The sequence below is a fragment of the Polypterus senegalus genome, chromosome 4, assembly GCF_016835505.1.
Source record: "Polypterus senegalus isolate Bchr_013 chromosome 4, ASM1683550v1, whole genome shotgun sequence".
NCBI classification, from domain to species: domain Eukaryota; kingdom Metazoa; phylum Chordata; class Cladistia; order Polypteriformes; family Polypteridae; genus Polypterus; species Polypterus senegalus.
The window spans coordinates 13,245,976-13,268,796 of record NC_053157.1 but is presented as its reverse complement, the minus strand read 5'-3'; the positions used below and the strand labels follow the sequence as shown (position 1 = coordinate 13,268,796).

The 22,821-nt window shown below is 44.5% G+C and overlaps 1 protein-coding gene across 2 annotated transcripts in view; it reads left to right on the top strand.

Moving 5' to 3' along the window:
* tmem154 (transmembrane protein 154) overlaps nt 1–22,821 on the top strand; it is a 96,886-nt gene that overhangs the window by 55,710 nt on the left and 18,355 nt on the right. The window contains exons 4-5 of one of the 2 annotated variants that reach the window (XM_039750259.1): nt 458–543; nt 5,190–5,232. In XM_039750259.1, coding sequence (XP_039606193.1) covers nt 458–543; nt 5,190–5,232 — 129 coding nt within the window. The remainder of the gene's footprint in view (nt 1–457; nt 544–5,189; nt 5,233–22,821) is intronic. The other variant, XM_039750260.1, reaches the window with a different exon arrangement.

Sequence of the window (22,821 nt, the reverse complement as noted above, 5' to 3'; positions counted from 1 at the left end):
ACCAAGGCAATTTGAAAGATCAGCTTACCACACAATTGCTCATACGCTGGGGAGTTCAGTGACTTTTTAAGAGTCACACAGGTAATAGAAATCAAAAAAAGGAGAACCTGCAACCTCATGACTGCGACACGCGCGGTCCTCCCTTCTCAGATCTCTTGCTGCTCGCTCTGCCATTTTTCACAGAGTCATTCTGATGGATGGTTGTTTTCGTTTCCAAATTGCAAGAAAGGCACAGAAATGCAATCTTCTGGGAAAATTTCCTCAAGCTCCGTTTCCCAATACCAGAGGGAATGTGTCCATAAAAAAAAAGATTAAAACAGGGAGGAAAAAAAAAAAAAAAAGGCATTCAGGCTCTCCGCGATCTTGGCTGCCTCCCAATGTGACAAGCAATGAGATTGTCTTAGCGAGTAATAAATGGCAGGCAAATAATTGCTTTCGTTGTGCCTTTTTCTTCCAGCCCTAAGTTTGAAGATGACATCCCTTCTGTTCTGGAGTTAGAGATGGAGGATCTTGAAAAATGGATGAATACTCCCCAAAAAGAATGTAAGTACAGCGTGGCGGTGCGTCCACCTTGAGGCACAGTAGGGGGTACCCCTGTGATCGAAGACATGAGGATACCCATAAAGAAATCTGGACTGAAGACAAATACACAGTGGCTGATTCAGATTTGCTTGTACAGTTTCATCAGTACAGCAATAAAAGTCCAGACCAGACAATTATCTACATACGGTATGCTACACAATGGGGCGGTGTGGTGGTTAGCAGCCGACATCTCACACATGCATCATCCTCGATTCGACTCCAATACTGAGGTGTTGTCTCAGTTGAGAGCTCACATTCTCCTGTATGTGTGTGTCGCCGTGCGTTTTTCCTCTTAACACTCCTCGTTTTATCCCTCATCTCAAAAACCTACAATTACCATCGAGGAGTGCATTTACATGAACACACAAGAGCAGGAAATGGTGGGCAACTCAGAAAAGGCAGAAACCGGAGTCCTAAAAACCTCCATTTACATGGCGGGCATCCACTTACAGAGTTCTACTTTGGGAAAACACTCGGACATCATAGAAATGTGCTAAGAAAGGGTTAATCATCAACGACAGAATTGACAAGCAGAGATAGATAGATAGATAGACAGACAGACAGACAGACAGATAGATAAGGCACTATATAATAGATAGGTAGATAGACAGACAGACAGACAGACATAGATAGATAGATAGATAGATAGATAGATAGATAGATATGAAAGGCACTATATAATACAGTAGATAGATAGATAGATAGATAGAAATATATTAATTTGTAGTGTAGTAGGCAGGATTAAATAGTTTCTTTGACCCCCATAGCAGCCAGAGCAGCTGTCCTCTCCTGGCAGAGGCGCTATATAGGTGTCCTGGCTTGGTATGGCACCCAGCCGCCAGTGATGATAGATAGATAGATATGGGGGCGCTGTTGTTCCCTTGAACCCTCAGATCAGATGCCAGACATCAGATAAAAGTCCAAATATTGAATTTATTATAATAATAATGTGCACAAAGCACCCTCCACTCCACAATATTCATAAACCATAAATTAATCACAATAAACAATAATCATCCAATCCACCCAGCAGCTCAGTCTCCCTTCCTCCCAACTCAGCTAAATCTGCTGGGGTTTCCCATCATCCTTTTACAGTCCTTGACCCGGAAGTGCTTCTGATCCCTCAGTTGATGTGATTCTTAACATTTCTGGGACAGGTGAAAACTCCTTTTCTTCATCCTGGAAGTATGTCATTTCCTCTGTCCCTGTGACCTGGATGTACTTCCAGGTTATAAGGCAAATAAAAGTCTCTGAGCCTCCCGGCAGCATCCCTTGGCGGCCCTCATGGTATCTAGCAGGGCTGTGAAGGAAAACTCCAATGTCCATGATGTCCGGCTGGAATTCGGGGCACCTCCATGCTGCCAGAAGGGCTCCATTTAGTGGCATGGGAGGATTGGCCGGGATGAACGGCTGGCTACATCCCACAATAGATAGGTAGATAGATAGATATGAAAGGCACTATATGATAGATAGATAGTTAGATAGATATGAAAGGCACTATATGATAGATAGATAGATAGATAGATAGATAGATAGATAGATAGATAGATAGATTTGAAAGGCACTTTATAATAGATAGATACATAGATAGATAAGGCACTATATGATAGATAGATAGATTTATTACTTTAGATCAGGGTATTCTCAATCTCGGTAATGGGGACCCCCTGTGGCTGCAGGTTTTTGTTCCAACCAGACTCCTAATCAGTGACAACACCTGATAGCACTGAGCTCATTTAATTAGCTGGTATTTTTTTTTCTTTTATTGGACATTCAGAAAAGCATAGCAGTATGATTTTTACATTTCTAAGACTTTTATAAATATTTCTGCTTTTGCTATTGATTTAAATGCTTAACTCTCTTTTGTTGATTTCATTATACTGTATATTGCCCTTTCTCTGTGCAGTTTTTCCCCCTCCATTGTATCTTAATAATGACAACTTAAAACGAGCAGAGCAGACACCCAGGCAAACAACACGGAATAATCAAAGGCTGCAGCTACTTTAGAGTCAGACCCACCAATTAGTAAATAATGGATTAATTAAACAATTAGAACACCTAGAAAAGTAGAATGAACATCAAGATGAAAATACTGTTAAAAAGAAAAAAATACATTATTCCTATATAACTGCTTGGTACATTTTAATTTTTTTTTTTTTTAACAAACTTAGTTTTCTAATTAATATATTGTTCCTTAAACACAGAACTTGGGAAATATCAGTTCACTTAATTAGCCCAGCTGGTTGGAACAAAAACCTGCAGCGACGGGGGGTCCCCAGGACCGACTTTGAGAACCCCTGTGCTGTTTAGATGGTCTTGTGGCTTTGGAGATTTTTATTGTAAAGAAGACAGAAGTTTCAAGCTAAGGCAGTTGTACTCGCTGATTGTGGTGCCCGGGCCAGTGACCTGCAAGTAGGAATTTCACTGTATTGTGTACTCATTACAATAATAACCCAATAAATTTAAAAAATCTCCACATATATACAAAAATCAAACCAACGTAGCACCTAACGTGTAGATATAAAAACATATACAAACTAATGAGAGCTATGCCTGAGTGAAGCTATGGAGCACACGTAGGCTCCTATACCTTTTTTTTCTTAAATTTTAATTTTCTATGTGTGGTGCACTTTATTAAATTGTATTTTTTTTTCTTCTTCTTTTTTAACCCTCGCGTTGGACACAATGTTCTCTTCTTCTTTCATAAACATTTAGGAATTTCAGTATGCTCTGCCAGTACATTTGAAAGGAAGTATCAAGCCTGTCTTATCTTTGTTATTTCATTGTGCTTTCCTTTCTTCCTCTGGCAATACAACATTAATGACTTTAAAAAAAAAATCAGCAATGACAGGACAAAAATAATCACAAAGAGTCAGTCGGGGTCATTCTTCTGATTCATCCCATTGAAGGGCTTCATGGACAACACTAAAATAACTTTGGGTGAGAATCCAGTGAGACTAAAATGTTGCGCTGGGGTACTCAGCTCTGGTCCTGGAGGTCCACAGTCCAGCTGCAGGTTTTCATTCCAACCAGTTTCATCATTAGAAGCCACTCCAGGCCTAGCAGATAATAGCAGCTTGGCATTTAATTGCTAATGACTTCATTCTTCCAAGACAAATGATTATCACACTGTAGATTTTGTTCATTTTCTGAGAACATTATCCGTATGTTTTGTGGTCCAGGACAGATTTGTACCACGTGGTCCTTCCCTTCTCTCTTATTTATTTCAAGACATTATATTAACGAAGATTATTCACGATGCATGTACACAAATTCACATTGAAGCACATAAGCTGGAGAGCTGGTTGTTCCTTTGTCATTTGCACCTCATTATCAACTGATGGCTAGTTGAGAAAACGGGCGATAATTAAAACCACAAGGCAGCTGATTAAAACTAAAATACACCATTAAGGGATCAGAATCGTAATAAGCACGTTAACTAAAACTAAACCAAAAAAACATATAGCTTTATTAGTATATAAATTATTTCTAATTAAAAATTGTATGCCACTGCGGACCTCCAGAAACGGAGTTGAGTTTCAATCGTCCCCGTCTCTTACGTGTAATACCCATTTTTGCCAGCAGAGGTCACGCGCGTATTACTTACCTTTACTCACTGAGTTTCACTTCACACAGCCGTCTCTGACTTTGGCGTCTGCGCCTTGCGGAGCCTCGCACTGCTGTGAAGCGATCACCAGTGTAGTCAGACATGCCAAGCGCTGCATTCCGCCTTGTCCGGGGTAAAGCTTTATGAAGAGCGGAATAATCTAGAAACAGCTTTTAGGAAATCGAGGAATTTAGATTAGACACGCTTTAATGATTCTAATTGGTGCAACATAAAGAACAAATACAGCGACTACGTACAATATTAGACAATAGAATGAAACATGGAATACAATAAATACTACACTAAAAATAAGTGTAGTGTATTGAAGTCTGTACTGTCTGCTTATGTCTTCTGGCTGGAAGTGATGGAAGGGACATCAGGAGGAAGCATTCAGACAGAAAAGATCCCCAGAGGTGTTTCTTATTGCACCATGGAGGAAAGAAGTTGTTCCTTGAGGATGGGCAGAATTGTTCATGATGGCATCTAATTTTGCCATCATTCTGTTTTCCATACCAGCCCCCAGAGTGTCCAGAGTCAGTCCCATGACGGAGCTGGCTTTACTGCTGCTGTCATTTGGTTCAGGTGTCATTGCCTAAACCAGCGGTTCTCAAACTGTGGGACGGGCCCCCCTAGGGGGGCGCGAAGTAACAAAAAGCGGGGCGCGAAGATGTGAAAAAAAGAAAACAAGAATCGAAAATATGAAAAATACATCTAATGAAACCAAAACAAATTAGCTTAAACTGCATTCTGATACTAGAACAATAAATATCGATTTGAGATAAATGTCGATAAAAGTTAAGTAGGTATAATAAAATATGCATCTATGATATATCATTAATTAAAAAAGAACAAATTGGTATTAGTGGGCTCCTTTCAAAAAAACCTTGCAAACTCCGCGCAGGGAGGACCCGGGAAGCGAACCCAGTTCTCCTTACTGCGCCCACCTCATTATAAAGTGAATGGATGAATTCTAATCTGGGATTCTTCTTCATTTCCGTAGCTCAGCCAGGTGTGTTACTTGCAGATAAAGAAGAACAATCAAAGTAAGAATGGATTTTAATTTTTAATTATATACTACTCAGTGTTGCATAATAACTGTGGGTTGGGATTCAAATGTCTCTTTTCTGTCTATTTTGTCCATTGTTTATGATACGAGGAACGTTCAAAAAGTTTCCACACTTCTATATTTTCGTTGGAAACGGTGAAGGTGGGAGGAGTTAGTAATTGGGCGTGTCTGAGAGCGTCATGTGACTCGTTCTGTCTGGCAAGCCGGCTGCCCTTGCAGTTTAGTGTAAGAGTTGTCACCCTGTGGTGAAGATGGCTGCGAAACTTAGAAATTGCACCAAAGAGGAAGAGCATTGTGTCATACGCCTTTTATGGGCTGGTGGCGTGCCAGGAGCACAAATTCATCTCCGCATACAGTATGTGCTTACTACGGGGATCAAGTTCTCCCTTGTAGAGTCATCTAAGAGTGGAATGAAATGTTCGAAAATGGCCGTACTAGTGTGACGGATGCAGAGCGCCCTCCGGACATCCAGCCACGACCACGAGAAATGAAGAAAGAGGAAAACAGAAGAATAAGAGCTGAAGAGGGAGCAGGAGAGCTGAATGTAAGCGTTGGCACGACGCTGGGAAAATTGCATCGCAAAGGAAGGCGACGATGTAGAAAAGCGATGTCATTTGTTTTTGAAGTTCTTAATAGAGTAAAAAAAAAATGCGGAAACTTTTTGAACGTCCCTCATTGTGTTATTTATTATTTAGGTTTTTTTTTTTGTTTTATGTTTAAACATCTATGTGCCATGTGTTTTGCGGGTGGTCCCCCAAGAGGCAGGGTCATCTATAGGGCCAGCTTATAAAGGCTGAGTATAACATTCAGTCCCTTGCGGTTCATTGTGAATGTGCTCATAGTGGTGAGTTCCTGTGTTTATTGCTCTTTTAAATATTGTGAATTGTTGGACTACTGTGACCCATCGCTTTGCCTCTTGGCTTCTCTTAGTTTTGTGTATTGTTTGTTTTGAAGGCCTTACCTTCTACACCTTTTACCTTGTGCTTCTTGTGCCACAGAGCATTTTATTTTACTAGGGGGCTCTGCCCCTGCTTGCTTTGCTCGCCCACCCCTGTGTTTGGTTTACTGGATATGCAATTTAAAAAGTTGTTATTTTCATGGGAATTGTTACATATGCATTATTTTCACTTTTACTGCAAAACTTTTGTAAAAACAATACTTGTCCATTATTTCCGGCCCTGTGCATGGTTGCATCTCTTTCTTGCCAGACGTATAACGCTGCTCATATTGTGAAGGGGGGAATGCCGTCGGATCATTTGCTGTCTTTTTGCTGTTTGCGAGCTGCCTGTTCTGCTTGTCGCATGTCGTTGTTTTAAGAGCTGGGAGCACATGATGCGTGTCTGCCAACAGCAATCCCACAACTGCTAGGTTAGATGTCTGTGGACTTGTTTCAAATGACGGCTCACTGCCTTTCTCTCGCGTGATGTTGTGAAAACAATACTTGTCCTTTATTTCTGGCCCCGGGTGTGGTTAAATCTCTTTCTTGCAGAACGTATAACGCTGCCCATGTTGTCAAGGGGGTGGCAGCTGCTGTTGTGCGGCCCTTCAATCATTTTAAAGCCTGTACAGCCGCTGTCCTTTTTCCCACTTGGTGTCTCTGCTGCTCGCGTTGTGATCGCTTCTCCGTGATTAAACACCTGACCGAATTGCGTTTTCTTTGAAATGAAGCTTGTCGTTGCTGTAACTGTTGCGGGACCACAGGTTCTCATTGCGTATGTTCCATTATTGTGTAAATCTACGTTTTGTCCATTGAATGATGCGAAAAGACTGCTTTTTGCCTTTAATTTCTGACCTCGCTTTGTCCTGCTATTTTTTCAATGACACCTGGTCCTGATGATTGTTTGCACTAATGCGATCTTTTAGTCATCGACGTTTCATTTATTACGTATTGTCCTTTATCTGCACTGAGACCCCTGTATCTGTGTGTGCTGCGTGCCTTTACATTACTGATTTTTTTTTTTCTGCCCGTGCTCTGATATTGCTTGTAAGTAGGGCATGTCTTGCAAGAATCTCATGTCCTATAGCCCCGCGAGACCCTCCGTGGCCAATCTCTTTAGTCTCGCGGGTCTTTTATTTGTTTTCTGTGATCTTAACGTGAAGATCACGTATCGTCTCCTAGTCATTCCCTCCCACAGGATTTTTTTTTTATTATAGAGATTCTTTGGGGTCCTCCCTGCGTGGCGTTTGCATGTTCTCCCCGTGTCTGCGTGGGTTTCCTCCGGGCACTCCGGTTTCCTCCCACAATCCAAAGACATGCAGGTTAGGTGGATTGGCGATTCTAAATTGGCCCTAGTGTGTGCTTGGTGTGTTTGTGTGTGTCCTGCGGTGGGTTGGCACCCTGCCCAGGATTGGTTCCTGCCTTGTGCCCTGTGTTGGCTGGGATTGGCTCCAGCAGACCCCCGTGACCCTGTATTCGTATTCAGCGGGTTAGAAAATGGATGGATGGATGGATTCTTTGTTGCCGTTTTTGGTGTCTAGCCAGAGTATTACGGTTCCCACTCTAATGGGCATTTTTTAAATTTTATTTGAAGAAAATAATATTCAATACAATCAAGTCAAACGTATACAACAAATGACCTCATAGTGAAGGTAGGAAAAAAAAAATCAGAAAGCTAAAAAAAAAAAGAAGGGAAAACCAAACACAACAGAATTCAACAAAGATACTAGCGGGCACTTTGAGTAATTATTGGGACTTTTGTGCGTCAGAACCCTTAAGTCCATCCATCCATTATCCAACCTGCTATATCCGGGGTCTGCTGGAGCCAATCCCAGCCAACACAGGGCGCAAGGCAGGAGACAAACCCCAGGCAGGGTGCCAGCCCACCGCAGAACTCTTAAGTTCATAACAATAATGAAGTACAAATACAAGGAGAATCACTCAAAAGAGGCCCAGCGTTACGATGAAGCAATCTGAACCAATGAAATACGCTCTATACCTTGACGTTTGTCTAATCGATTGCGTTACATGCAATGCTGGAAGTGCTTTCCGTTTTCTGCCAGACACATTTCGACGCGGCACTCCATGTTCCTGAATGTATTGGCAAGCATCTCGGGGAGAATAGCAGCAATTTCACGTTGGGTGTTTTCCTTCAAATCTTCCACAGTTGTTCCGATAGATTTTTTCCTTGAGCAGACTCCAAAGGAAGAAGTCTGGTGGTGTCGGATCCAGCGACCGTGGTGGCCAAAGCCCCTGTTGCTGAAGAAGGACTCAGTTTCTGCCACGCTCCTTGCCGATGTGTGTGACACGTTGCTCCATCTTGCTGGATGTAACCTTCCGTTAACTCACGATCATCCAGTTGATTCTGACATCGCTTAAACGAATTGGTGACCCAGTAGGTTTGCACCATGGAGGCGTGCTGCTCAATACTGTACACCACCATCCTGATGAGAAGTCGAGTGACTGAGTGAAGGGGTACGAGTGGTTACGCACCCAGAAGTTGTGAATGGAGGTTAAATGTCACGACGGCTATCTGGCGCCTACCTCATCGCTCCGACGCAGGGGCATCCCGGCTTGTTCGAAGCTCCATACACTGAGGAGCTCATGGCTGGTTGTTTCGTTCAGATTGCTTCTTCCTAGCGAGAATTATTACAGAATATCCGGGGCCTCTTTTGAGTGAACCTCCTTGTACTAACTGGAGTTTGAATTGGTTTAGATGGTGTGCTCCAGTGGTAGGAGACCAGATTGGAACAGGGAAAATCATTGGGGTACCAACTTGGTGATCCCCCATTTAATCGTAACAAAAAAAAAAAGTAAAACGAGTTGACACAGACCAGAAAATCAGCCAGTGCAGACTTCTCTCTCAATATCGTAATTCCTAGGTTCTCGTTCGAGAGCTTGTTCAATCTCGAGTCCTGGTCATAAGTGAGATGCCACCTTTCTGGGGCTGTCCCTTTTTATGGTGTCCCAATCGGAAAAGGGGTGGAGCCTGCTCAGGGGCTCATGGTCAGATTTGGGTGCCCTCATTGGGAGTTTTTTTTCAGAGAATTGGCGAGAGAAAAATATCATTAGTGACTGCGCCCCCTTTTATCCCAGAGTGGCAATGCTGTCCTCACTTGAGCCCAGAAGAGGGTCCCCAAATCGCACATGCATGGCAATGGATTCACTTCTTCTTCATCAGGTGAACAGTAGTAGCAGCTGAATGCTGCCCTCTAGTGGCTATTTTTCTTTTTACCGTTCCTGCAACTTAAATCTCTAAAATGATATTTATATAAAAAAATACTTTTTTAAAAAACATGTTTATATTAAGTTAAAAAGTGTACTACAAAGTAAAAAATAAGTCCCTTACACATCACTCGTAAAATAAAAGGATGGCACTTTTGCTAAGATTTTAAAAAGTGTTTTTTGAATGTTGATTGATGAAAAGTGCCCACGCTTAAAATATAATATATTATATATATATGTATATATTATATTATATAATATATATTGTGGAAGTTGACCGGACACAGACAGGCGGACATGTTGTTTTCAAACCACCACACGTTTATTTACAATATTTATAATAATTCAATGGTCACTAAGACCCAAATTAGTGAACAAAACAAACCCCAAAGTCACAGTCCTGGCCACAATGCCTTTCTTCGGGCCGCCTCCACACTCCTCTCTGCCTTGTAGTGATGGGTCGTTCTTGAACGGTTCGTTCATTGTGAACGAATCTTTAATGTGACTCGGGAAGAACGAGTTGTCTCGTGGGAGTGATTCGTTCAGTCGCGCATGCGCATTTGCGCAACTTCCTATAGTTTCTGTATTGGAATTGATTCACCTGTTTCGAGTTTTCGGGTTTTTCGAGTCGTTCGTTCATCACATGACAGCCCCATATGCTTAACCTATGCAGTCTGAGCCGGAAAGAGAATTGAACGAAATGACTCGAAAAATGATTCGTTCATTTTGCTGAACGAGACTTAAAGATCCGAGTCGGTAAAATGATCCAAACTTCCCATCACTACTGCCTTGTCCTCCTTCCACCCGACTCTAGCCTCGAATGAATGGAGACGGCCCCTTTTATTCAGTACCCGGATAAGCACCAGGTGTTCCCGGCATTCCTCCCTTGGCCACGCCCCAGCGTGGCGGAAGTGTCGGCTGTCCTCCCGGCAGCTCTCCGGGTAACGTCCAAAGTCTTCCCCCCAGCACTTCCTGGTGTGGCGGAAGTGCTGAGGCAACAGGTCCCCAAGGCATTGGGGCGCTTCCTGGCGGTGACCACGGGTCCCTACAGGGTGGAGCTTCCATGCCCTGTACCCGTGGCCCCCAGAGCAACCCGGAAGGCAACCCCCACGTGATCCAGGGTGGGCACAGACCCACATCCGGTCCCTCATGACATCCCGGCCAGGTCATGGCCCCTGGCATCCCTGACAATATATATATATATACATATTATATTATGGAGGCACGGTGGCGCTGCTGCCTCGCAGTTAGGAGATCTGGGTTCGCTTCCCAGGTCCTCCCTCTCTGCGTGGAGTTTGCATGTTCTCCCCATGTCTGCGTGGGTTTCTCTGGGTACTCCGGTTTCGTCCCACAATCTAAAGACATGCAGGTTAGGTGGGTTGGCGATTCTAAATTGGGCCTAGTGTGTGCTTGGTGTGGGTGTGTTTGTGTGTGTCCTGCGGTGGGTTGGCACCCTGCCCAGGATTGGTCCCTGTGTTGGCTGGGATTGGCTCCAGCAGACCCCTGTGTTTGGATTCAGCGGGTTAGAGGATGGATATTATATAATATATATATTTTAAGCAACCAGTAAACACTATTCAGGGGAATATTATATGAACCTAGGGCACAGGTGTCAAACTCCGGTCCTGGGTGGCTGCAGGTTTTCATTCTAACCATCTTCTTCATTAGTGACCAGTTTTTGCTGCTAATTAACTTCTTTTGCCTTATTTTTACTTCACTTCATTCAGACCCCTTAGTTGTCTCTTTTTTCTTAATCAGCAGCCAAACTATAATGAGACCCAAAACAAGCCGCCACATAACCAGCTCACCTGTGCCCATCACACAATATCTGAAAATAAAGAAAAGTGAAGTCCCAGTAAGGTCACCAAAACATCTTGAGGGCGTTCTTAGAAAAAACAGAAAATCAACACTTTTGGAAATGTCTGCTGTGGCAGAATGAGGGCAGCAACAAGCCATGGAATAAAATAACGGGGTTAATTAACAGCGAGAATCGGCCTCTCATTAAGAGTTTGGTTGGAGTGAATTTGGTTGGAGTTTGAAGCCCCAGTTTAGCCGGTCATCTGCCGACTCGTCGCACATCTCATTTCTGTTTGGCTGTCATTTAATGAAGAAAAGAATTAATTCAGAGGGCTGAATCTTTAAAAACAGGGCTATTAAAATGAAGGGAAAAGGAGTTAATGAGCAGTGTAAAATGGTCACTGATTAGGAAAAGGGTGAGAATGAAAACCTGCAGCCACCCAGGACCGGAGTTTGACAAACCTGGATTAGAGGCACCCAAGAACCCCAACAAAAGTGCCCAGCAAAAGTACAACTGCCATGCAGGTATCAAAACCACAGGGCCACTGCCACTTGGCGTACCAGGGGAACACAGATCCTCTGTCCTTTCCTCATAATTGCCCCCCGAAAAGTATCACTTGACTAACCAACCCATGTTGGGATGCCCGTCCATCCATGTCCTTTCTTTATCGTGGCTTTCTGGCTGGGTAAGGAACCAGCCACCCAGTCAGCTCATGCCTTCTATGATAACATACTTTTTCTTGCCAGTGTGCCATCATCCAGAGTCGTGAAACACGCCATTTGTGAGCTGCATTGTCATTCCCACTCGACCAAAGCGAACTCCTAATTTCACAAACCCTAACATCAGGGCCGCATTTGGATGAAAAGAGACCCTAGGCTGTTCCACTTATGAGGCCCTTTCACCTCCCGTTTTTAAGTTTGTTCCAACTGCTAACAATCTGAATGTAGGCCCCTCTTGATCTTGAGGTCCTAGGCTGAAGCCTAGTTAGCCTATAGGAAAATCCGGCCCTGCCTAACATGCTTGCCTGTGACATTAGGATGCAGGAGGCAGCCATGCCCGTTAGATTAAAAAGCCTCTGTTTGCATGCCGGTTCAGACGTTTTGTAAATGTCTGCTGTGGCAGAATGAGGGCAGCAACAAGCCATGGAATAAAACAATGGGGTTAATTAACAGCAAGAATCGGCCTCTCATTAAGAGACTGGTTGGAGTGAAATTGGTGGGAGTTTGAAGCCCCAGTTTAGCTGGTCATCTGCCGACTCGTTTCACAATTCATTTAATGAAGAAAAGAATTAATTCAGAGGGCTGAATCTTTAGAAACAGGGCTTTGAAAATGAAGGGAAAAGGAGTTAATGAGCAGTGAAAACCGATCACTGATTAGGAAAAGGGTTAGAATGAAAACCTGCAGCCACTGCGGCCCTCCAGGCTTGGCGTTCGATGCTGCACAAGATTTGAACCAGACAACAAGTTGAAGTTAAAAGAAGCGTGGTAATAAAAATGCTTTACAAATCTCTTGCTCGGTTACTTGAAAAGCAAATTCACCGAGCTGACCTGGACACCTGGGGCCTCATGTATAAACGGTGCGTACGCACAGAAATGTTGTGTAAGAACTTTTCCACGTTCAAATCGCGATGTATAAAACCTACACTTGGCGTAAAGCCACGCACTTTTCCACGGTACCTCATGCCTTGTCGTACGCAAGTTCTCCGCTCGGTTTTGCAAACTGGCGGCACCCAGCGTCAAAGCAGTGCTACTGTTCTTGTGTGATTACTCATTATTTTCATGACGCGGCTTTATTAATACACCGAAACTAACCGCATATTGTTTATTAGTGTAATGCATCTGATTGTAATTAACTCGTAACAATATAATGGTCCAGGGAACAGCCATAGTATTCCAAATACCATAACTGCTTTAGCGTTGTTACTCTCACTTCTTCTTCTTCTTCTTCTTCTTCTTCTTCTTCTTCTTCTTTCAGCTCCTCCCGTTAGGAGTTGCCACAGCGGATCATCTTTTTCCATATTACTCTCACTGCACCACTCGGAGTATTTATATCACTGTATCTGAGTGTGAATCACAGCAGCAGCTGATCGGAAGAGAATTATCGGTATACAGCTTTAAGGACACGCTGTCTCAGCCACTGCAAAACGTTTTAAAGCCTTTCCTGTACGGACCTCGCGGTTCAGAAACAGTTTCATCCCAAGAACTTTAAATGCACTCAATCAATTGCTCCTTGTAGAACTGTTTGGACTTATAAGTACAATCACCCCACTGTAAACTTGCACTACAGTTATAATATCTCACAACCTGAGCCACTTTATAAAGCGCGTATTTACATATGATGACGATATCATTTTTAAGGTGAAATGCAGCAAAATATGTTTGTTAAATTATACAGATAAAACTTTAACTTCATTTAAATAATCTATATTCTTCACTGGGAGTGTCATGAAGGATAGAATAATTAAACATGTACTACGAAGATATTTCAATGTTCTTTAAACGTTTTGAAGAATCGGCGCTAAGCTTACAGATGGCTTAACTTCTATTACAGAGCTGATTATGTGGCGATCGGTTACTTGGGGAAAGAAAAGCAGTGACGGCTACGCCAATATATATTGAATATAAAACAGAAAGAGAAAATAACAACACAGCTAAAAACGCAGCGACAAATTTCGACAAAAGATAAATGCTTGTCATGAGCACGAGGCTCATGAAACACATGTTTAATAACGTGCTTTAGCTCCTATCATCATGAAAATGACATCACGTATACATCTCAGTATTTTAGTTATTCAGAGAGCTGTAATATCACAAATGTAATGGACTCTGTGTCCAGTTGGAGGAAGAGAGCCAGTTTAAGAAGCAAGTAGTGATTCACACACACAGAGCACATATGAGTAGAAGATCAAATACAAAACAAAGCATTTAACGTGCTACTTTAATTACGATGTGATTTGAGAAACTGGTTAATTAAACGATTTTAAGATGAAGTTTATAATGTTCTACTAAATGACAAAATAAACTACGATTAAAGTGGAAATGTCGAGATTGAAGTTGACATTTCGTGCTTTTTCCCCACCGTGTGCCTTTTTTCTCTGTACCCTAATAAGCTTTCATATGACACTCAGACAGTGGGCTACAACTCTTCTTTTCACGGCGACTTTGATATGTGACTTCTTTTTTATTTCCGGCACTGTGCGATTTTGTGAATGTGAGCTTTCAAGTTTCTCCAACACGCTATGTCACTCGATCAACTTCCTTTTGTTGATTATACCACGGTTTATTTGAACAAATAGTATGTTTTTCCTTTGCCTCCACTTGGTATTCGCTGAAATTCTTATATTTTCCCCGTGCTTTTCCCATTGTCTTTTCACAGAGGGCTGCGCTTAAGGGCGATTTATATTGATTTTCATATTCAAAGAGGCGTAATTCTGGGAGGATTTGGGGCGTTACATAATGCACGTGCACGAGCGTTAGTTTTCACGCTGATCGGGATTTATGTAGCGGAAGAACGTGGAAGTTGGAGTACGCACAGATTCCTGCATCTGGATTTTTCTGTGCGTAAACACATTTCGGCTTTTGTGCTTACGCCATGTTATAGTGCGAGTTCTACGCACGCCGTTATACATGAGGCCCCTGGTCATTTATTCTGTGTTTTGGCTTTCAAAGCAAGCATAGAATACATTGAGATTGTTGAGGAGTGAGGCGTCGGCAGTCACAGTTATCTGTCATTGAGCCTCTTAAACAAAATGGTAGAAACACCTAAAAATGGAGGCAAACAAAAAAAATCGAATGGCTCAGGTCAGAGCCGAGGCAATCAGGTGAAACACCCCGGTCTCTTCCGGATTATCCCAGAAAGCTCTCATTGCACACTAGCAGGAAAAGGTGAGCAGCACATGTGATGGAATCTGAAGTAGGGCAGTGATTCAAACATCACGAGGTTGAGCAGGTCGGTGGTCTTGTTGGTTCAATTAACTGAGCCGCTTTTAACTGGGGCTTTGACCCTTTTTTTTTATAAATCTCTGGAATCGAAAAAGCTCTTTCCGTGTTTTTCTAACAGACTGACCCAGCATAATTGTGAAAATGAAAAGCAAGAATGTATAATTAAAGATGAAAAACATTTCATGTGACATAATAAGTAGATATATATATAAAACAAAGAAAAATGTTCGCTTCTTAAATACGCAAGACCCCAGTGACGTGTTTGAAGCGGATCGTACTCCACTGCTGCCTACACCTGGGCACTTCGCAGGGTACCCTAAAGTGGTATGCTGCACAGGTGTCCGCCATGTCTGCCCGGCCTCACATCCGTGTGATCCAATGGAGGGGACGGAGCAAACAGCCTCACGCTTGTCAGTGCGTCGCCTCAAGGCCGTGGCCACCCAAGCCGCATATAATAACCCCTTGCATGTACATCACCGGCGGCTTCGCTCTTCTTCGGTGTTAAGTTTCCCAGCCAAATTGTTCCCAGCTGTCACTTCGTGGTGTGTTGCATAACAGTGGACTTGTGCTCCGCTTCGTAGAACCGCGTGAAGAAATCTTCTCTAAGGTTTGCCTCCCACAGCGTCCTCTGCTTCCCAGTGATGTTTAATGGTGAGAAAATGCCCTTCTTATTATAGATCTTGAATCCCATAAATGGCAGAGCCCTGGCAGATGTTACTTCGGAGTGGTGGCAGGCTGCCTTCTGCGAAGCCAAATTTTAGTTCCATATGTCGACTTTCCACACAATTTCTGCTGTCTTTTCCTCATTTCATTCTCTGCTGTGCTGTTGTTAATGGTTGTCTCCACACCAGGGGCCTCGAGTATTAAACTTTGATTAGATTCCTTACTAAAATTTGGCTTGCACTGAAAAAGGCAAAAATGGCGTACCCACAAAAACACTGGGTTTTTAAAACCACACATACAGTACCCTCCACTATTATTGGCACCCCATGTAAAAATTAGTAAGAAGAGTTAAAAAAAAATCCCTGTTTGCTGAAGAACCGTCATCTTGCACTGAAAAAATGAGAACCATCCACCTATCAACCCGCTATATCCCAACTACAGGGTCACGGGGGTCTGCTGGAGCCAATCCCAGCCAACACAGGGCCCAAGGCAGGAAACAAACCCCGGGCAGGGCGCCAGCCCACCGCAGGGCACACATACACACTCAAACACCAAGCACAATTTAGGATCGCCAATGCACCTCACCTGCATGTCTTTGGACTGTCGGAGGAAACCCACGCAGACACGCAAACTCCACGCAGGGAGGACCCGGGAAGCGAACCCAGGTCTCCTTACTGCGAGGCAGCAGCGCTATCCACTGCGCCACTGTGCCACCCAAAATGAGAAACATCCATCCATCCGTCCAGCATCCAACCCGCTATATCCCAACTACAGGGTCACGGGAGTCTGCTGGAGCCAATCCCAGCCAACACAGGGTGCAAGGCAGGAAACAAACCCTGGGCAGGGTGCCAGCCCACCGCAGAAATGAGAAACATTTGACTTTTAATTTAAACAAGATAGATAGATAGATAGATAGATAGATAGATAGATAGATAGATAGATAGATAGATAGATATTAAAAGGCACTTTATGATAGATAGATAGATATTAGTATAGTAGACAAGATAGACAGAAAGACAGATAGATAGATAGATAGATAGATAGATAGATAGATAGATAAGGCACTATATAATAGATAGATAGATATGAAAGGCACTATATAATAGATAAGATAGATAGATAGATAGATAGATAGATATGAAAGGCACTATATGATAGATAGATAGATAGATAGATAGATAGATAGATACTTTATTAATCCCCAAGGGGAAATTCACATACTCCAGCAGCAGCATACTGATAAAGAACAATATTAAATTAAAGAGTGATAACAATGCAGGTGTAACAGACAATAACTTTGTATAATATTAACGTTTACTCCCCTGGGGTGGAATTGAAGAGTCACATAGTGTGGGGTCTCCTCAGTCTGTCAGTTAGCAGGATGGTGACAGCAGTCTGTCGCTGAAGCTGCTCCTCTGTCTGGAGATGATCCTGTTCAGTGGATTCTCCATTATTGACTGGAGTCTGCTCAGCGCCCGTCACTCTGCCATGGATGTCAAACTGTCCAGCTCTGTGCGTACAATAGAGCCTGCCTTCCTCACCAGTTTGTCCAGGCGTGAGGCGTCCCTCTTCTTTATGCACACCACCTCGTAGAAGAGGGCACTCGCCACAACCGTCTAATAGAACATCTGCACTATCTTATTGCAGATGTTGAAGGACGCCGCCTTCCAAGGAAGTATAGTCGGCTCTGTATTTTCTTTTACAGAGCATCAGTATTGGCAGTCCAATTTATCATCCAGCTGCACTCCCAGGTATTTATACGTCTGTACCCTCTGCACAGTCACCTCTGATGATCACGGGGTCCATGAGAGGCCTGGTCCTCCTAAAATCCACCACCAGCTCCTTGGTCTTGCTGGTGTTCAGGTGTAGATGGTTTGAGTCGCACCATTTAACAAAGTCCTTGATTAGGTTCCTGTACTCCTTCTCCTGCCCACTCCTGATGCAGCCCACCATAGCAGTGTTGTCTGCAAACTCTTGCACGTGGCAGGACTTCGAGTTGTATTGGAAGTCTGATGTATGTTGGCTGAACAGGACCGGAGAAAGTCCAGTCCCCTGTGGCGCTCCTGTGTTGCTGACCACCATGTCAGACCTGCAGTTCCTGAAACGCACATATTGAGGTCTGCCTGTAAGATGGTCCACGATCGACACCACCAGGTATAACAAGTTCATTCCTCAAGAAATAAATATTTGTAACAAAAACACATATGCCACAATTGTTGGCACCCTTGGAAATGAATATGAAACAATGGAACTGTAGCATGTTTCCCATTTAGATTGGACCTTCTTAACTTGATTGGAGTGTATAGGAACTTTCCAACTGAAACCAATGACTTCTTGATTAACTGGGATACAACTGTGAGGAGACACAGAACCAAATTTCCTTCTCTAGCCATCATCATGGCAAAGAAAAGAGAACACTCAATCCAAATTGAGGGTGAAGTGTGTTTCCCTTCAAACCTCAGGAAATTACTACTCGCCTAAAAATGCCCATTTCTACCATTAGGGTAATAATAAAAACAAATGGTCATCAACTGGAACTGTGACAAACCTGCCCGGCAGAGGACCCATGTTTATTTTAATGCCACTTACAGTGAGAAGGATGGTAAGAGAGGCAATAATATCTCCAAGGATCACTGTTGGCAAATTGCAAGAAAAAGTAAAATCCTGGGGTTATCGAGTCTCCAAAACCACCTTCAGACGGCATCTCCGTGCCAACAGATTATTTGGAGGGTATGCCAGAAAGAAGCCTTTTCTGTCAGTTACCCACAAACGTAAGCACCCGCACTTTGTAAAACGTTACTGGAACCGAGTTCTATGGTCTGATGAAACAAAAATTGATCTTGGGTTCAAAGTCGGGTTTGGTGTGTGGAGACCAGCCTCGACACAGACAGGCAGACACCGATGGTTTCAACACCAACACACGTTTATTGTACTTTTCCACAATTACTTACAAAACCGCACACATCCCGGTGCCCCTGCACCACACACCCTCAGTCCAGGCCTCTTTACTTCTTTGCCTTCCTTCGCCGCCTCCACTCCTCTCCTCCAAGCTTTGTCCTCTTCAACCCGACTCCAGCAGAGGCGGCCCCTTTTAAGTCCACCCGGACGTGCTCCAGGTGCCTCCTGATGAGCTTCCAGCGGCACTTCCTGGAGTGGTAGAAGTGCCGCACGAGCACCCGGAGGCACTCCGGGTGTCCCTGGTTTTCCTTCCGCCAGCACCTCCGGGTGTGGCAGAAGTGCTGACGTCTAGGTCTTCACAGGTATCTGGGTGCCCCCTGGCGGTGAGTATGGGCCCCTATAGGGTTGAGCTTCCATGCTCTGTTCCCGTAATCCCCATACCTGCCCTCTCGTGGTCCGGAGGAGGCCTAGTCCCTCTCCCAGTCCTTCCAGGCGTCCCGGCTGGGTGCCGTCCCCCAGCCGCCCACCACAGGTGTAAAAAGAAAGATGGCTATAATGAAAAGAACCTTGTCGCAGTTGTGAAATATGGTGGAGGTTCTGTGATGCTGTGGGGCTGTTTTTCCTCCAAAGGCCCTGGAAACATTGTTAGGGTAAATGGCATCATGAAATATCATCCATCCATCCATCCTCTTCCGCTTATCCGAGGTCGGGTCGCGGGGGCAGCAGCTTAAGCAGAGATGCCCAGACTTCCCTCTCCCTGGCCACTTCTTCCAGCTCTTCCGGGAGAATCCCAAGGCATTCCCAGGCCAGCCGGGAGATATAGTCCCTCCAGCGTGTCCTGGGTCTTCCCCGGGGTTTCCTCCCGGTTGGACATGCCCAGAACCAGGAGGCATCCTGATCAGATGCCCGAGCCACCTCATCTGAATTCCTCTGGATGCGGAGGAGCAGCGGCTCTACTCTGAGCTCCTACCGGATGACTGAGCTTCTCACCCTATCTTTAAGGGAAAGCCCAGACACCCTGCGGAGGAAACTCATTTCAGCCGCTTGTATTCGCAATCTCGTTCTTTCGGTCACTACCCATAGCTCATGACCATAGGTGAGGGTAGGAGCGTAGATCGACTGGTAAATTGAGAGCTTTGCCTTACGGCTCAGCTCCTTTTTCACCACGACAGACCGATGCAGAGCCCACATCACTGTGGACGCCGCACCGATCCGCCTGTCGATCTCACGCTCCATTCTTCCCTCACTCGTGAACAAGACCCCGAGATACTTGAACTCCTCCACTTGGGGCAGGATCTCTCCCCCAACCCTGAGAGGGCACTCCACCCTTTTCCGGCTGAGGACCATGGTCTCAGATTTGGAGGTGCTGATTCTCATCCCAGCTGCTTCACACTCAGCTGCGAACCGATCCAGAGAGAGCTGAAGATCACGGCCTGATGAAGCAAACAGGACAACATCATCTGCAAAAAGCAGTGACCCAATCCTGAGTCCACCAAACCGGACCCCTCAACACCCTGGCTGCGCTAGAAATTCTGTCCATAAAAGTTATGAACAGAATCGGTGACAAAGGGCAGCCCTGGCAGAGTCCAACTCTCACTGGAAACGGGCTCGACTTACTGCCGGCAATGCGGACCAAGCTCTGACACCGGTTGTACAGAGACCGAACAGCTCTTATCAGGGGGTCCGGTACCCCATACTCCCGGAGCACCCCCCACAGGATTCCACGAGGGATACGGCCGAACACCTTTTTCCAAGTTCACAAAACACATGTAGACCGGTCGAGCAAACTCCCATGCACCCTCCAGGATCCTGCTAAGGGTGTAGAACTGGTCCACTGTTCCGCGACCCGGACGAAAACCACACTGTTCCTCCTGAATCCGAGGTTCGACTATCCGACAGACCCTCCTCTCCAGAACCCCTGAATAGACTTTTCCAGGGAGGCTGAGGAGTGTGATCCCTCTGTAGTTGGAACACACCCTCTGGTGTGAAATATCAGGAGATTTTAAATCAAAATCTGGCTGCATTCACCAGGAAACTAAAACTGGGTCGTCATTGGATCTCCCAGCAGGATAATGATCTGAAACACACGTCCAAATCAACCCTGCAATGGTTAGCTGACCACAAAATCAAAGTTCTATCATGGCCATCTCCTGACCTGAACCCTACTGAAAACCTGTGGAGTGAGCTCCATATTATATATTGGGGGGGGTTATAATCGAAGCCCCCATTGTTTATGTTCTAATATATTTAGGCAAACATTTAACATAACTAAGAAAATCCTTCTATCAATTTAACTAACAAGCGGCTCTTACAATTAGTTTCATCAGTCCACAAAACACTTTTACTAACAGTGAAGTGGAGTGTCAAGGTGGTCTTTGGCAAACGCCAGGCAATAGTTCCTTCAAGCCTTTTGCTGTTACTCTTTTTGAACTCACTGATCATTCGGCATTTTGCCTTTTAAGTCATCTCAGCCGGGCGCCCACTTTCTAAGAGAGTAGCCACAGCACTAAATCATCACCAGTTTTGCCCAGTGTAGTGGGGTGAATGAAGAGGCAGGACCAAAGTGAAATGCTTAGGGTGCCAACCAGGCAAAACCCCGTTTAAATCGAACAAAAACTAATGAAAAGGATACGGTTGAGCGTGCAGTTTCGGAGATTCAATTTCCGTCTGAAAATCTCTTGGCAGTAAGCTCTGGTCTTGAACTGCACGTTAGCAAGGCCAGCACTGAGATGAGACGCCATCTTCCAGGGAGCGTTCTGCTTTTTTTACATTTTTACAATACAGCGTCCCCGTCATTGCACTGGGACATTGGGATCCACATTCAGACCACAGAGTAAGAGCCCCCTGCTGGTCTCAACAACACCTCTTCCAGCGGCAATCCAATCTTTTCCTAGATCAGGGGTGTCCAACTCCAGTCCCTGAGGGCTGCAATGGCTGCAAGTTTTCATTCTAACCATCCCCACAATTAGTCACTCGTTTTTGCTGCTAATTAACTTCTTTTGCCTTCGTTTTAATTCACTTGACTCAGACCCCTTAGTTGTCTCTTTTTCCTTAATTAGCAGCCAAACAATAATAAGACACAAAACAAGACGCCTCATGACCAGCTCACCTGTGCCCATCACACCGTATCTGACAATAAAGAAAGGTGAAGGTCTCAGTAAGGCTGATCTCTCAGGTCACCAAAACATCTTGACGCCGTTTTTAGTAAAAAACAGAAAACTCAACAGTTTTGGAAATGTCTACTGTGGCAGAATGAGAGCAGCAACAAGCCATGGAATTAAATAACGGGGTTAATTAACAGCAAGAATCAGCTTCTCATTAAGAGACTGGTTGGAGTGAAATTGGTGGGAGTTTGAAGCCCCAGGTTAGGTGGTCATCTGTTGGCTCGTTTCACATCTCATTTCTGTAATGAAGAAAGGACTGAATCTTTAAAGACAGGGCTATTAAAATGAAGGGAAAAGGAGTTAATGAGCAGTGAAAACGGGTCACTGATTAGGAAAAGGGTTAGAATGAAAACCTGCAGCCACTGCAGCCCTCCAGGTCCGGAGTTCAACACCCCTGCCCTAGTGGCACCCAAGAACCCCAACAAAAGTGCCCAGCAAAAGTACAGTACAACTGCCATGCAGGTATCAAAACGGCAGCCATACCAGAGGGCCACTGCCACCTGGCGTACCAGGGGAACACAGATCCTCTGTCCTTTCCTCATAATGGCCCTCCCGAAAAGTATCACTTGACTAACCAACCCATGTTGGGATGCCCGTCCATCCATGTCCTTTCTTTATCGTGGCTTCCTGGCTGGGTAAGGAACCAGCCACCCAGTCAGCTCATGCCTTCTATGATAACATACTTTTTCTTGCCAGTGTGCCATCATCCAGAGTCGTGAAACACGCCATTTGTGAGCTCCATTGTCGTTCCCACTCGACCAAAGCGAACTCCTAATTTCACAAACCCTAACATCAGGGCCGCATTTGGATGAAAAGAGACCCTAGGCTGTTCCACTTATGAGGCCCTTTCACCTCCCGTTTTTAAGTTTGTTCCAACTGCTAACAATTTGAATGTAGGCCCCTCTTGATCTTGAGGTCCTAGGCTGAAGCCTAGTTAGCC